At 56.9% G+C, this 14,018-nt stretch overlaps 1 protein-coding gene across 5 annotated transcripts in view; it reads right to left on the bottom strand.

The window, feature by feature from the left end:
* Positions 1 to 5,426: 5,426 nt before the first annotated feature.
* COL11A2 (collagen type XI alpha 2 chain) overlaps positions 5,427 to 14,018 on the bottom strand; it is a 31,369-nt gene continuing 22,777 nt past the window's right edge. For all 5 annotated transcript variants that reach the window (XM_063632364.1, XM_055263599.2, XM_063632363.1 and 2 more), the window contains 18 exons: positions 13,788 to 13,841; positions 13,573 to 13,626; positions 13,125 to 13,232; positions 12,697 to 12,750; positions 12,449 to 12,502; positions 12,262 to 12,315; positions 10,479 to 10,532; positions 10,107 to 10,214; positions 9,940 to 9,993; positions 9,746 to 9,799; positions 9,396 to 9,503; positions 9,189 to 9,242; positions 8,852 to 8,887; positions 8,612 to 8,665; positions 8,230 to 8,497; positions 7,555 to 7,667; positions 6,996 to 7,202; positions 5,427 to 6,548 (listed from right to left, as the gene is read on the bottom strand). In XM_063632364.1, the coding sequence (XP_063488434.1) occupies positions 6,408 to 6,548; positions 6,996 to 7,202; positions 7,555 to 7,667; positions 8,230 to 8,497; positions 8,612 to 8,665; positions 8,852 to 8,887; positions 9,189 to 9,242; positions 9,396 to 9,503; positions 9,746 to 9,799; positions 9,940 to 9,993; positions 10,107 to 10,214; positions 10,479 to 10,532; positions 12,262 to 12,315; positions 12,449 to 12,502; positions 12,697 to 12,750; positions 13,125 to 13,232; positions 13,573 to 13,626; positions 13,788 to 13,841 (1,629 nt within the window). In that variant the 3' untranslated portion in view covers positions 5,427 to 6,407. The remainder of the gene's footprint in view (positions 6,549 to 6,995; positions 7,203 to 7,554; positions 7,668 to 8,229; positions 8,498 to 8,611; positions 8,666 to 8,851; positions 8,888 to 9,188; positions 9,243 to 9,395; positions 9,504 to 9,745; positions 9,800 to 9,939; positions 9,994 to 10,106; positions 10,215 to 10,478; positions 10,533 to 12,261; positions 12,316 to 12,448; positions 12,503 to 12,696; positions 12,751 to 13,124; positions 13,233 to 13,572; positions 13,627 to 13,787; positions 13,842 to 14,018) is intronic.

Raw genomic sequence — 14,018 nt, 5'->3', positions numbered from 1 at the left:
AATTACCTGACCCAACAATATAGCCCAGGCCCGGGGCAGATGTGAACACAATGAGGAAGATATCTCTATGACCCACATTCTTTGTCCCGAGGCTCTGCTGGAGTCCAAGCCTGTTATAGGTGAAGTGGCCAAGACCTGGAACATGACCTTTACATGAGCTGCCGTACAGCCAATGTGGCTTTTATCTGTTGTACTTTGGGAAACCATCTATGTCTCAGGAACCAAAAGTCCTTCAACCTAGTAAGGCGTTTTTAATAGAAAGAGAGGCCAGTGCTGGGCACGGTGGCTCAGGCCTGTAATCCCAGCACTTTGGGAGGCCGAGGCGGGTGGATCACGAGGTCAGGAGATCGAGACCATCCTGGCTAGCACAGTGAAACCCTGTCTCTACTAAAAATACAAAAAATTAGCCGGGTGCAGTGGAGGGCGCCTGTAGTCCCAGCTACTCAGGAGGCTGAGGCAGGAGAATGGCATGAACCCGGGAGGCGGAGCTTGCAGTGAGCGGAGATCGCGCCACTGCACTCCAGCCTGGGCGACAAAGCGAGACTCCGTCTCAAAAAAAAAAAAAAAAAAGAGAGGCTAGATAGGCCAGGCGTGGTGGCTCATGCCTGTAATCCCAGCACTTTGGGAGGCCGAGGCGGGTGGATCACGAGGTCAGGGGATCGAAAATGTCCGGCCTCTGAGCCCGAGCCCAAGCCAAGCCATCGCATCCCCTGTGACTTGCATGTATGCATCCAGATGGCCTGAAGTAACTGAAAATCCACAAAAGAAGTAAAAATAGCCTTAACTGATGACATTCCACCATTGTGATTTGTTTCTGCCCCACCCTAACTCATCAATGTACTTTGTAATCTCCCCCACCCTTAAGAAGGTACTTTGTAATCTCCCCCACCCTTAAGAAGGTTCTTTGTAATTCTCCCTGCCCCTGAGAATGTACTTTGAGAGATCCACCCCCTGCCCCCAAAACATTGCTCCTAACTCCACCGCCTATCCCAAAATCTATAAGAACTAATGATAATCCACCACCCTTTGCTGACTCTCTTTTCGGACTCAGCCCACCTGCACCCAGGTGAAATAAACAGCCATGTTTGGTGGTCTCTTCACATGGACGCACATGAAAGAAACCATCCTAGCTAACACAGTGAAACCTCGTCTCTACTAAAAATAAAAAAAATTAGCCAGGCATGGTGGTGGGCACCTGTAGTCCCAGCTTCTCAGGAGTCTGAGGCAGGAGAATCACTTGAACCCGGGAGGCGGAGGTTGCAGTGAGCCGAGATTGTGCCACTGCACTCCAGCCTGGGCGACACAGCAAAACTCCATCTCGGAAAAAAAAAAAAAAAAGATGCCAGATAATCCCAGCACTTTAGGAGGCTGAGGCAGGGGGATCTCTTGAGCCCAGGAGTTTGAGACCAGCCTCGGCAACATGCAGAAACCACGTCTCTACTAAAAATACAAAAAATTAGCTGGGCATGGTGGCACTCGCCCTGTAGTCCCAGCTACTCAGGAGGCTGAGGGGGAAGAATCACCTGAGCATAAGAAGTCAAGGCTATAGTGAGCCATGACTGCACCACTGCATGCTAGCCTAGGCAAGGGGAGTGAGACCCTATCTCAAAAACAAAAAAAAAGAGGCCAGAGCAAAGTACACAAAATGGATTGACCTGCGCCTGCCCACTGAGGGAAAGCCAGACAGGGTGATATGCTGGCTCTCGCTGAAGCTGAGAGCTGTGTTCATTCTATCATGCTGGCCGTGTGGGGAGAGCCCTAAAGGAGAAGCCCATGTAGATATCCTTGGTCTTTATTCAAGGACTAGCAGGACGGGTCTTCCCTACTGAGATGGCAGTCTGCTGTCAGTGCCAGTCCCCATGAAACTACTCTGAAGATGAGAGAAAAGATAACAGAAGGCCAATTGTAAGCACTCAAAGTGACTTCTGCTTACTCTAGGTTTGAGTTGAGAAACATAACTATGGCCTACACATGTACAGTCTCTGTGAACTGCACAGCTCAACAGAAAGAAGCTCCAGTGTGGCCCTGATGCTCCCTGCTGACCACACCACACTTGCAGGAAAAGGGGCTAAACAACCACAAAACAAGGTGGCCACCAGCTACTACACAGAAACTTTTTTCTGAGGCAGCTGGAGCCCTTTGTTTGTTTGTTTGTTTGTGATGGGGTCTCTCCCTGTCACCCAGGCTGGAGTGCAGTGGCAGGAGCATAGCTCACTGCAACCTCAAACTCCTGGGCTCAAGCGATCCTCCTGCCTGAGTCTCCTGAGTAGCTACAACTCCAGGCACATGCCACCATGCCCAAATAATTTTTAAATTATTTTTTTGTAGAGAAAAAGGGCCGTGCGTGATGGCTCATACCTGTAATCTCAGCACTTTGGGAGGCCGAGATGGGCAGATTGCTTGAGCCCAGGAGTTCTAGACCAGCCTGGGAAACAGGGCAAAATCCCATCTCTACAAAAAATACAAAAACTAGTGGTACATGCCTGGAGACCCAGCTACTTGGGAGGCTAAGGTGGGAGGATTGCTGGAACCCACGGAGGTCGAGGCTGCAGTGAACCATGATCTTGCCACTCCACTCCAGCCTGAGTGACAGAGACCCTGTCTCAAAGAGAGAGAGAGAGAGAAGGGGTTTTGCTTTGTTGCCCAGGCTGAGAGCCTTGTTTTGATTTACTCCCTCCTCTGTCTTATCTCCACCCCCACCTGCCCTGGTCCATTCAAAACTACGAACTTCAGCATGCAAGACAGCCAAGGGAGGGCAAGAACAGCTCCTTGTAGCCCATGGCCTTCTAGGATATGTGGTGCTCCCGCCCAGGTACAGTGATGTAAGTGGTCTGTAAGTTATTTTTATTTTATTTCACAAGTTATTTTTTAACTATAAGTTACAGATGCTAAAAATATAAGCCCAAAGCTGAAAAGCAGCTCCAAGGGTGTGACAAGCCAGAGGACCCACCCCACAGCCCTCCCTCTCTATACATGATCTCCCACGCGGTGGCTCACGCCTGTAATCCCAGCACTTGGGAGGCTGAGGCAGGAGGATCACGAGGTCAAGAGATCAAGACCATACTGGCCAACATGAGGAAACCGCATCTCTACTAAAAATACAAAAATTAGCCAGGCGTGGCAGTGCGCACCTGTAGTCCCAGCTATTCAGGAGGCTGAGGCAGGGGAATTGCTTGAACCTGGGAGGCAGAGGCTGCAGTGAGCCGAGATGGCGCCACTGTACTCTAGCCTGGGCGACAGAGCGAGACTCTGTCTGAAAAAACAAAAACAAAGCATGATCTGTCTGTGCGCCCCATCCCAAACCCTCCTCTCCTCCGCCAGCATGCCAGCGCACAGTTCCATCATATCACTCGCCTTTTCAAACACCATCAATGACTCTCTCTTACTTTTTGGGTTCAAGTTCAACTCCTTCCATAGGCAGTCAATACTTTTCAGAACTTGGCCCCTCCAACAAGAGTTTATGTTCTGCCCCAATCAAACCCAAAGTAGTTTCCTAAAGCCTCTGCCTTTCTCTTCCCTATCTTCTCCTACCCCATCCAGAAGCCTCCATCGCCCACTAGCCAATGGAGACACTGCCAATACCCACAGGCCCAGAGGCCCAGGCACTTGCCCTATTCACACCCAGCCCCACCCCAAAACCCCGCCTCTACAGCCCTGCCCTTAAACCCCTCCCACCTTTCCTTAGAGCCTGGCCCTAGCTTTCTGGAGGGGAGGAAGAAGTTAGCTGCCAAGAGAAGGCTGTGGGCCTGGCCTCCTCAACAGCCACTTGGCACAGACTCCCTCATGAAACTGTTAGATGGGGTTGGTTGGCAGCACTGTGTAATTAAATAGGCCTTTGTGGATTGGCCTGGGGACTTAGCCGCCGTATATAAATGTTATTTGAGTGACTGTACAGCATTGTTTCCATGCAGAAAAGCCCTTGGAACTCAGAGCATCTGACCAAACGTGACCTTTGGGAAAGTCCTCTTGCTGTTCGGGGGGCGACCTCTGTGGGTTTGGCTCCAGCTGCAGAAAGAGCGCCAAAGAAACCTCAGCTCCAGTTCGGCTATGCTGGGAGTGGGTGCGGGCGAAACAGATGGGGGGCACCTATTTAGATCTGATCTTCTCTTGATCTGACTCTGAGAGGGAGGGAAGGGGTATCTGAAGCCCCTGGGCCTTGGATATTGAGATGGAGGGCATGGGTGATCCCAGAAAACCTATCCACCACCGGACCCCTGACAGATGAGATCAGGGGCTTCTTCCTCCATTCGGCCTTCTGGGTCGGGGGGTTCAGCGGGTGACAAGGGAGAGGCATCTGAGGGACCGGGATTATTCAGCTCACCCGGCGCGGGGCCGCGGTCTCAGCGCGGGCACTAGGGGGCGGCAGAGGCGGAGGCGCCCGCGCCGAGGAGCGGCTTCCACCCTCGAGAGGTTTTTCCGCTCACCCGCCCGGGCCAGGGTGGCCCTCTAGAGGCCCACGTGGGGCTTCCTGCGATCGAGAATGAGTTGGGACCGGAACGGCCAAGCCGATGCTGTTGGGGACACGCTGGGAAGAAGAAGTACGGGGAGGAGGGGCGGGGCGCAGCCTACCCGGGCTCGGGCTCGGGGTGAAGGGCAGCCCAGCCAGGCCCGCCCCGAGGCTGCGGATGCGAAACTGGGACACAAAGGCGCGCACTCTTGAGTCTGGCGCCCGCGAGGAAGAGGGTTGAGGAAGAGGAAGTTGGGATGAGGCCCTGGAACACGTTTTAATGAAGCGCCCTGACAGGCAGGAGCCAGGCAATGCTGCTTGGGAATGTGAAGCCCCATGGGCACCAGCTAGGGGGTCCCGGCTGCGCGGCCAGCCTTGGAAGAGAGGACTTCTTGGACACCTAACCCGGAGGGAGCAGAGCTTCTGAGTGCCCAGGAGAGGTAGGCTAGGGAAGTGGGGGACAGTCAACAGTTGGGGGACACAGGCAGGGACTGTGCGACTCCACCCAACACAAAGACTCAAAGAGTATGCACATGACTACACGCAAGTGTGGAGGACCTGGCCACAGCCCTGTCTTCATGACAGCACAGCACAAGGCTGATGGGGAGGGATAAGGTGGTCAGAGGTACAGATGCAGTAAATGTCTTGGAAGTGGGCCTCAGCCTCCCCATTTACAGAGATTAGACTGGGCTATGTAGCACCGTCTCACCCACACCCAGAAGCAATCGCACACCAGTGTCAGAACCTGGAGCCATAGGGACCCCAAACCCCTACCTGGTGTCCCTGGGGCATCGTTTGTAATTTTATGCTAGTCACCCAGGCTTTGTAAACTCTGGGCCCTGACACCCCAGCTGGACAGGGCTTGCAGGGTATCTGGATTAAGCCATACAATTCTGGTAACCACTTAGCTGGGAAGAGGAAGCATCAGATGGGTGTCGGGGGAGACTGAAATAACAACACAAGCAGTGACACAGACACCTGGGAGGAGACAATCACATTATTTAACCATCAGTCAGCATGGAAGCTGGGCACAGGGGTCCTGGGAGTCCTTTCCATATGCCACATATTAACCCTTTAATTGCAGGATCAGGGAAAGTGAGGGGTGCCCAGGGGAGGGACGGGGTGGCAACGAACATACTCAGTGGCTCAGGGCCATGGCAATTTACCGGCCAATACAGAAGAATTTTAATATTCCAGCCATCTGCTGGATGCAGCCCTGCACACACCGCACACTATTCCGTTTCTTCCGTGGGGGCATCCTGGCCCTCAAGTAGCAGGCAGTGCCTGCCAGACCCAGATCAAGTGGAAGAGACAGTGGGCATATGGGCCAGGCAGCCAACACCTGCGGGTTAGAGAGCCCCACCCTGGCAGAGTCAGAGCCCTGAGGCCAGAGAGACCACATATTCCAACTTTCACAGTGGGTGCGACAGGTGAGGTGGGAGGAAGGTGGGAGGGAGGTGGGGTTCAGCCCTGAAACCCCCCCACACACAGTCACTGAGGAAAGTCCTGATGCCAGGATGTGGGTGCCGGAGCCCACCCCCGAGAGCCCTGTCTCCACCGTCTGCTGATTTTTGTTGGTGGTTCTCTTTTTTGTGATTTTGCTTTCCACACTTTAAATAATTAATATAATTACTTTTAAATACAAAATACACCATGTCCTTTCTCTTCTCTTCGATTTGTTTGGGGTGATTGGGAGGTGAGTTTTAAATAAGGGTCTCAGCTCTCTAACGGGTCACAGGCTCCGGGTGGGAGGGCCAAGAGCCCCAGATGCCACTCCTCCCGTAGGGTGTCCAGGCAACCACTTCACCCCTCCCCTGGCCTGCCCCGACTGAGGGCTCTCCGTGCCCTGGCCCAAGGCTCCCTAGATAGTGAGGAGCCCTCTTGGGAGGTGGCACAGAGCTGATGTTGTGGGATTCCAGGTGGGCCTGGTTCCGATGGACGGGATCAGACAGAGATGGTCCTATCCCATGAAGCAGACAGGCCCCAGCAGCACCCCTCCCCGCCTCGGTGGGGCTCCCAGGTCTGAGAATGAGGCATCCAGCACTGGCAGCTGCTCCAGCACAGGCGTTCGCACCTCCAGCACCGTGCGGCCTTGCTGTGTCTTCAGGGGGAGACAAGGAAGACAGTGTGAGCAGGGTGGAGGCACCCCCACCCCCTAACCTCAGGCCCAGGCTCACCTCTCCTCTGAGCACCCTGGCCCCATCAGGGTGACTCAGGATGTACAGATTGGGAGTGCCTGTGTGCCCGTGCGTGTGTGTTTGCTTCTCCCCCACTGTGTGCCTCTGCTGGGCAGCCATGTGCCAGTCTGTGTACACCTCTGCATTACCCTGTGTGACGCTGGTGTTTGTACCCAAGTGAACCTCACCCGATGGCTTCCATCCTTTCCACCCTCCTCACCAGCTTTTGAGCTCCCTCAGGCATCCCTGACAATCCAGCAGGATGGACTCCTCCCTGCTCCCCCTGGGTGCCCGGCCCAAGGGGTCTTCCCACCTCCTTCCTCCAGCCTGAGTCTGAGATCAGCCCCCCACCCAGCTCTTCCTGTTCCCACCTGGCAGCCATCTCTGAATTCTTTGACATAGGGGCTGGTCTCCGGGCTCAGCTCATCCTCATTGGCCCCGCGGAGTCTCAGGGGACCATCCCGGGCTGCTCCAGAGCAGGGGTAGGAGACGTCCTGGTGGGCTGAGACGCTGAGCAGCCGCAGGAAGGTGAGCTGGACCACACCCACCGGGGAGCCCTCTGAGTCCACGTAAGAGAACTGGAAGGAGAGAGAGGGCTGGCCTCAGGGGGAGACAGTGATGGGCCTCAGGAGCATCTACAGCACCAGGACAGCTGAGCCAGAGTCATGAGCAGGGAATGGCTGGAAGGCAAGGGCTGGGAAAGAAGTGAGGGGCTGAGTGGGAGCCAGGAGACTGGGGGTACACGAAAGGCAAAGTGAGCATCAGAGGACCGGTGAGAAGGAAAGGAAGAAAGAGCTAAGAAGTGGAGAAGGGGTGGCAGGCTCCAGGGGGGGCAACAGCTAGGGGACTGTCACCAAAACCCAGAAACCACTAAGCCCTGGGGGGGTGCACTAGGGGGCAGGGGAGGGGCAGCCAGGGGCCAGCTCTCACCTGAGTGACATCATCCCTAGGCGTCACACAAGTCTCACCCCCTGCTGTGAAGTTGCAGAAAACTCGGAAGGCATCCCGAACACAGCCCTGGTTGGGGTCGACCCAGTACTCTCCTGTTGGGTGAGGGAGAGGGGAGGTCAGGGCCACCTAGGTCCAGGCTCCAAGATGCTCTTTGCCCTCAGGTTCCTTCTTCCCTCCCAGCCCTCCCCATCATGCTCTTAGTCTCCTGGTCCTCCTCCCTCCCAGAGCCCTAGAATCCAGCCCATCCTACTGCTGCAGCCCACTTTCATCACGTGACACCTCTGCCCCCAACAGTAACCCCAGGCCCTCTGACTGGAGGAGGTCCGAGTATGGACAGCCTCATACTGGGACAACATGTGGTTGCAGGCACTAACACAGATTCATCTGTTCAGGTGCAAACAGGTGTGTGCACGTATGTATGTTTATCTGCTCCTGCAGACACTGGGCTGATAACCAACTGGTACACACTGACCCAGATCAGTTGCTAAAGTATTGGGATACTTCTGACCCGGTTGGTAAATGGCTGCAGTTCCCAGCCCCTCAGCCCTCACCCTCAACTCAACACCTTCTCCAAGACTGCCCCAGCATCCATTCTGCTTGTTCAGTACCCATGCTATTGGGGAGATGTTTGTGCGCCCTGAGACTGGCACTGACCATCGGGAAGCTCTGGGTGGCACAGCTTCAGGTCCTGGCAGGTGCGAGCAGGGCTGTCCTGGGTCCCCGTCGGCCGCCTCATCTGCTCAATCTCCTCCCGCAGGGAGTCGAGTGAGCCAAAGATCTCCTCCAGCCCCCCAGGACTGCCGGGGGCTCCCCCGGTCGGTATGGCCTCATCTTCCTGCATCAGGCGGCTTCCATCCACCGAGCGCCGAGTCTTCTTGGGCATCTGAATGGGCAGTGGCTGGATCACCTCGCCCGGGGGACCCTGGGTGCAGGGACAGATGGAGAGGGCAAGAGACAAGGTTGGTGTGAGGGTGAAGTATGGCAGCAATGGAGCAGAGGGGGATGGCCCTGGGAGCAGCCCTGACTCCTCACTCACCGGGTGTCCTGGAGGGCCCTGCACACCCTTCTCTCCCTTGGGTCCGGCTGAGCCCTGACAAGGAATAAATTAAGTCATGGAGGGGTCAAGAGGTCAAGCATGGATCAAGGTCACAGAAGGATCAAATCAGCCTCATGGCTGGAATAAGGGGCTCCTTGGGGGGAGTCTATTTGCCCTGGAGAGACATCATCAAGTCCAGAGGGGCTGGGGCAAAGGTCAGAGCTGAAGGGGGTCACTCACTGTGGCTCCTTTGGCTCCTTTGGGGCCAGTAGGTCCCTGTGAAATGAGGAACAAGAAAGAGACGGTCACTGCAGGGGAAGCACAGGACTCAGAGGAGCGGGGAGGCAAGGTCCCAAGTCCACAGGGTCCCCTCCCATGGCAGGGGCAGTCCTGTGGGAATACCAGGACATTCAGAGCCCTGGAAGTATGGGGAGGAGGGACTGGTGGTGACAGGACAAATGGGGGACCCTGAGGACTATGCTTGTTAGGCTGGTAGTTCGTGGAAGTCATTGGGAGGCCATGGGCGGGCAGCAGAGGGGTTTAGGGGATTTAGTGGAGGAACAGACGCAGTACTCACGGGGAGGCCAGGGGGTCCTCCAGGACCAATGGGGCCGGATGCTCCTGGGATACCCTAGGAAGGGTAGGGGCTGGTTCAACTGGGTCCTCCTCCCACACCCTCCTGAGCATCTGCTCGCTCACCCACAGCTGAGTCCCAACTCCAACTCCACCCCTCTCCACCCCACCCTCAACCCCCACAACTTCCGGGACCATGCCCTCTACTCACCGTTTCGCCCTTCTGCCCAGGGGAGCCCTGAGGCCCAGGAAGGCCCCGATCTCCCTTCTCTCCCTGCTCACCCGGGGGCCCAATCAGTCCAATGAGACCTGGGTGGCCCTAGAGAAGGGTGTAGGCAGTCAAGACAATGCAAAGAGGAGTCATGTGGATGGGGGAGAAGTGCCAAGAGGACACGGAGAGGGAGCCGGGCACAGGGTCCATGAGTGGCCCTCACTGAGCAGGGACCCCCTGGGACTGGCTGCTGGAGGCCTGCAGCAGAGCAGTGGGCACTCGGGTCCCACAGGTTTCAGGGGCGAGGGTGGTGGGAGAGACACCTGGCCGCATGTCTGTCTGTCACTCACCTTCTCTCCCTTGGCTCCAGCATCGCCCCGGAGACCAGGCAGCCCTGGGGGTCCCTGTTAAGAGATGGGAAGTCACTCTCTCGAGGGAGAGGTGGGACCAAGTTCTCCCCAACAGCCTCCACTTCCTCCAGGGCTTCAGCTCAGTCCCAGGGCACTGCCCTCACCCCTCACCCAGCCCAATCCCAGTCACTCACCACAGGACCTGGGGGCCCAGCCTGGCCTGTAGCTCCAGGTCGGCCTTGCTGACCCTGAAGATTCAAGGGGACCACAGGGGTCAGGAGGAGCATCCCCACACTGTACCCCTCCCATGGCCCCTCACTCCCACCCCAGCCCAGCCCAGCCCTTCCCTGCAGTGACTCACCACTGAGCCTGGGAGCCCCCTCAGACCATCAGGGCCAGGTTTCCCTGCTGGGCCTGCAGGACCCACCGGGCCTGTCTTCCCCGGGGCCCCTATAGCACCGGGATCTCCCTGAAACACACACAAGGAATGTGTCCTGAAGGGCAGAGGAGTGGGGTATGGGCAGGGGGCAGAGGGTCCAAGGTGGAAGGTGTGAGGCAGGGAGGAAGGGCCAAACTCTAGGAGCCCCTAGTGCAGGAACAAGTATAGGGAATGCTTGTCCCCAAAAGGACCCAACATGGGAGAGGTGGACATGGGGTAGGCACTGGAGACGGAGGCATCTGAGGGGTGGGAGGCAGAGGGGATGCTCCAGCGGCAGAGCAGCCTTTCCCTCACCTTGGCTCCCTTCCCTCCTTGTCGCCCCTCGGGACCAGGCGAGCCGGCAGGACCCTGCAAATGGAGCGGGAAGGAAGAGCACATGAGGCCATGGGCAGCCAGGCTCAACTCTTCCCCCTTCCTGTCCTAGACACACACATACACATGCACACACACACGTGCATACACAGGGACACATGCAGAGGGCCGATTCACAGATGTGCAGAACAGATACAGCTGTGACAGTTGTGAAAATACTGGGTAGTCTGTACATTTGGTGAAGGGCCACTTGCCCACACCCTACCTGGTGGCCCGTCTCCTGCCCCAGCAACTAAAAAGATTCACCCCTGGCCCAGAGAAAAGCCGGCCAGCCCCTCCTCCAGTTTCCATTCTGCTTTGTCAGTAACCACCACTACCCCTGGTGAAAACGTACCCACCAGAACCCAGGAACAAACATGCCTGAGATACCACACACCCATCAACCCACCAGCTCCTGCACACACACCCTGCCCCGGGCAATGAGATACCACACACCCTTAAACCCACCAGCTCCTGCACACACACCCTGCCCTGGGCAATGAGATACCACACACCCTTAAACCCACCAGCTCCTGCACACACACCCTGTCCCGGGCAATGAGATACCACACACCCTTAAACCCACCAGCTCCTGCACACACACCCTGCCCCGGGCAATGAGATACCACACACCCTTAAACCCACCAGCTCCTGCACACACACCCTGCCCCGGGCAATGAGATACCACACACCCTTAAACCCACCAGCTCCTGCACACACACCCTGTCCCGGGCAATGAGATACCACACACCCTTAAACCCACCAGCTCCTGCACACACACCCTGTCCCGGGCAATGAGATACCACACACCCTTAAACCCACCAGCTCCTGCACACACACCCTGCCCCGGGCAATGAGATACCACACACCCTTAAACCCACCAGCTCCTGCACACACACCCTGCCCCAGGCAATGAGATACCACACACCCTTAAACCCACCAGCTCCTGCACACACACCCTGTCCCGGGCAATGAGATACCACACACCCTTAAACCCACCAGCTCCTGCACACACACCCTGTCCCGGGCAATGAGATACCACACACCCTTAAACCCACCAGCTCCTGCACACACACCCTGCCCCAGGCAATGAGATACCACACACCCTTAAACCCACCAGCTCCTGCACACACACCCTGCCCCAGGCAATGAGATACCACACACCCTTAAACCCACCAGCTCCTGCACACACACCCTGCCCCGGGCAATGAGATACCACACACCCTTAAACCCACCAGCTCCTGCACACACACCCTGTCCCGGGCAATGAGATACCACACACCCTTAAACCCACCAGCTCCTGCACACACACCCTGCCCCAGGCAATGAGATACCACACACCCTTAAACCCACCAGCTCCTGCACACACACCCTGCCCCGGGCAATGAGATACCACACACCCTTAAACCCACCAGCTCCTGCACACACACCCTGTCCCGGGCAATGAGATACCACACACCCTTAAACCCACCAGCTCCTGCACACACACCCTGTCCCGGGCAATGAGATACCACACACCCTTAAACCCACCAGCTCCTGCACACACACCCTGTCCCGGGCAATGAGATACCACACACCCTTAAACCCACCAGCTCCTGCACACACACCCACCCACGGCAATGCAGACACCAGGCACCTCCCCGCCCGTCCCACCTGCCATTGCCCAGCCTCCATCCACACAGCCCAGGGACCGCCTCCCAAGGTCTCAGGGGTCCACCTCACTTACCCGCTTTCCAAGTGGCCCTGGAGGTCCATTCTCCCCAGTGGGACCAGGGGATCCCTAGGGAGAGAGGAATTGGTGTGGCTGAGTGTTTATCCTCCAGCCAAGGGACCCCTCAGGAGTGGGGCACAGAAGAGGGGTAAAGGGGATGAGGCTTGGGCTCAGGGGGGTGTTGGGGTCACCAGGCACTCACAGGCTGTCCTGCCTCACCATCCTCGCCTCGGTCACCCTTAGCACCATCCTGGCCCTGCAGAAGTGAAGCAAGGTCAGAGGTGGGCCCCCAACCTGGCTGGCATCACCCCCAAAACTGTCAATACCCCATCCCCTTGCCCGCCCTGCCATACCCCCAGCTTCCCAATACCCAAGCCCAGCGGCCACACAGAGGCCCCCCCATAGAAGCCCCACCCTTTTTGCCCCTTCCCCTCTCTGAGTAAGACTCACCCGAGGGCCACCTTCTCCAGGGGGGCCAGGGTCACCAGGAAAACCAACAGGACCCTGATCCAGATGGAGAATAAGAGTCAAGGTCACAGCTCCCTAAGCCCACCCAGCACAGACACCCACAGGCACACGCCACTGCCTCTCTAGAGGCAGTGCCCACCAGTACCCCCCAGGAAGAGGTCTCCTGCACCCCTTTCCCTACCATGTGCACTGTGTGTTGTCTAATGCCTCAGGGTATTAACTGCAGGGCATCTCTCACTTTCTCTCTGGATCCTAGACCCCATGCATCCCTCTGGATGCCCCATTCCCAGAGCATCCCCCCAACTCCTGGGCTCCTCACACTCCAAGATCCTCCCTCACACACACCCATATTCCCAGGTCTGTCATTCACAAGGCCTGAGAGGACTCAGCCCCCACCGCCCCAAACTCACAGGGTTCCCTTTGGGGCCATCATCGCCTGTGGGGCCTTTAGGCCCTGGTGGTCCTGGCTCTCCTGGCTGCCCCGACTCTCCTTTCTCTCCACGTTCCCCGCGTGGACCCTGCAGAACAAGCGGAGGACATAGATGGCCCAGGGAGTCTTGAAGATCACGGATTCAGCCTCTGCTTCCGAGACACCTTCAGCCATCCCCTACTCCCCTCAGTGACAATGGGACATACACAGAAAGTCAAGCCTATAAGGGGAGTCCCCTAGTCCCCTTCCCTTCAAGGAAGGGGAAGAAGGGCTCACTCAGACCAGGGATCAGGCCTCACAGAGGATGGCAGGGAGCAGAGACTCTTGCTGCAGACGAGTTCCAGCTCAAGGAGGTCACAGGAAAAGTGGAGGCAGGGTTGAGGCGGGTGACGGGGATTGGGGAGTAAAGCCTTGGAGCTGTCACTCACCTTGACACCTGGCTCGCCCTGGATCCCTGGAGATCCTGACTCTCCTGGTTCCCCCTGCAAAGAGATTAGAGTCAAATCCTCCTCTCCTTCCCCAGCCAAAAAATTCTGATATTCCCCACATCTCATTCTCTTTTGTCTCCCTACCCAAAATTGGCAGAAATCCAACTCCCATCCCCCACTTCCATGACTGGTCCATTCACCCCCTTTCCAGTTACCTTCTCTCCAGGGGGACCCAGGTTCCCAACACCTCCCGGGGGACCTTGTGGGCCCTGGAAGAGGAACAGAAATAGGTGTCATTGCTTAGGAAGGAGGTGCCATCTCGGGGCAAAGTCCCAGATGAGCAGCCCAAGGTCACAGCAGTGAGGCAGTGGAGGCCTCCCGGGAGTAAGGGCTTCTCTTGGCCCCTGAGAGAGTACTACAGTTTATGGTCTGGGAAAGGGAGGCAG

The sequence above is a fragment of the Symphalangus syndactylus genome, chromosome 23 (assembly GCF_028878055.3).
Source record: "Symphalangus syndactylus isolate Jambi chromosome 23, NHGRI_mSymSyn1-v2.1_pri, whole genome shotgun sequence".
Classification (NCBI taxonomy): Eukaryota; Metazoa; Chordata; class Mammalia; order Primates; family Hylobatidae; genus Symphalangus; species Symphalangus syndactylus.
This window is presented reverse-complemented; position numbering and strand designations above follow the sequence as displayed.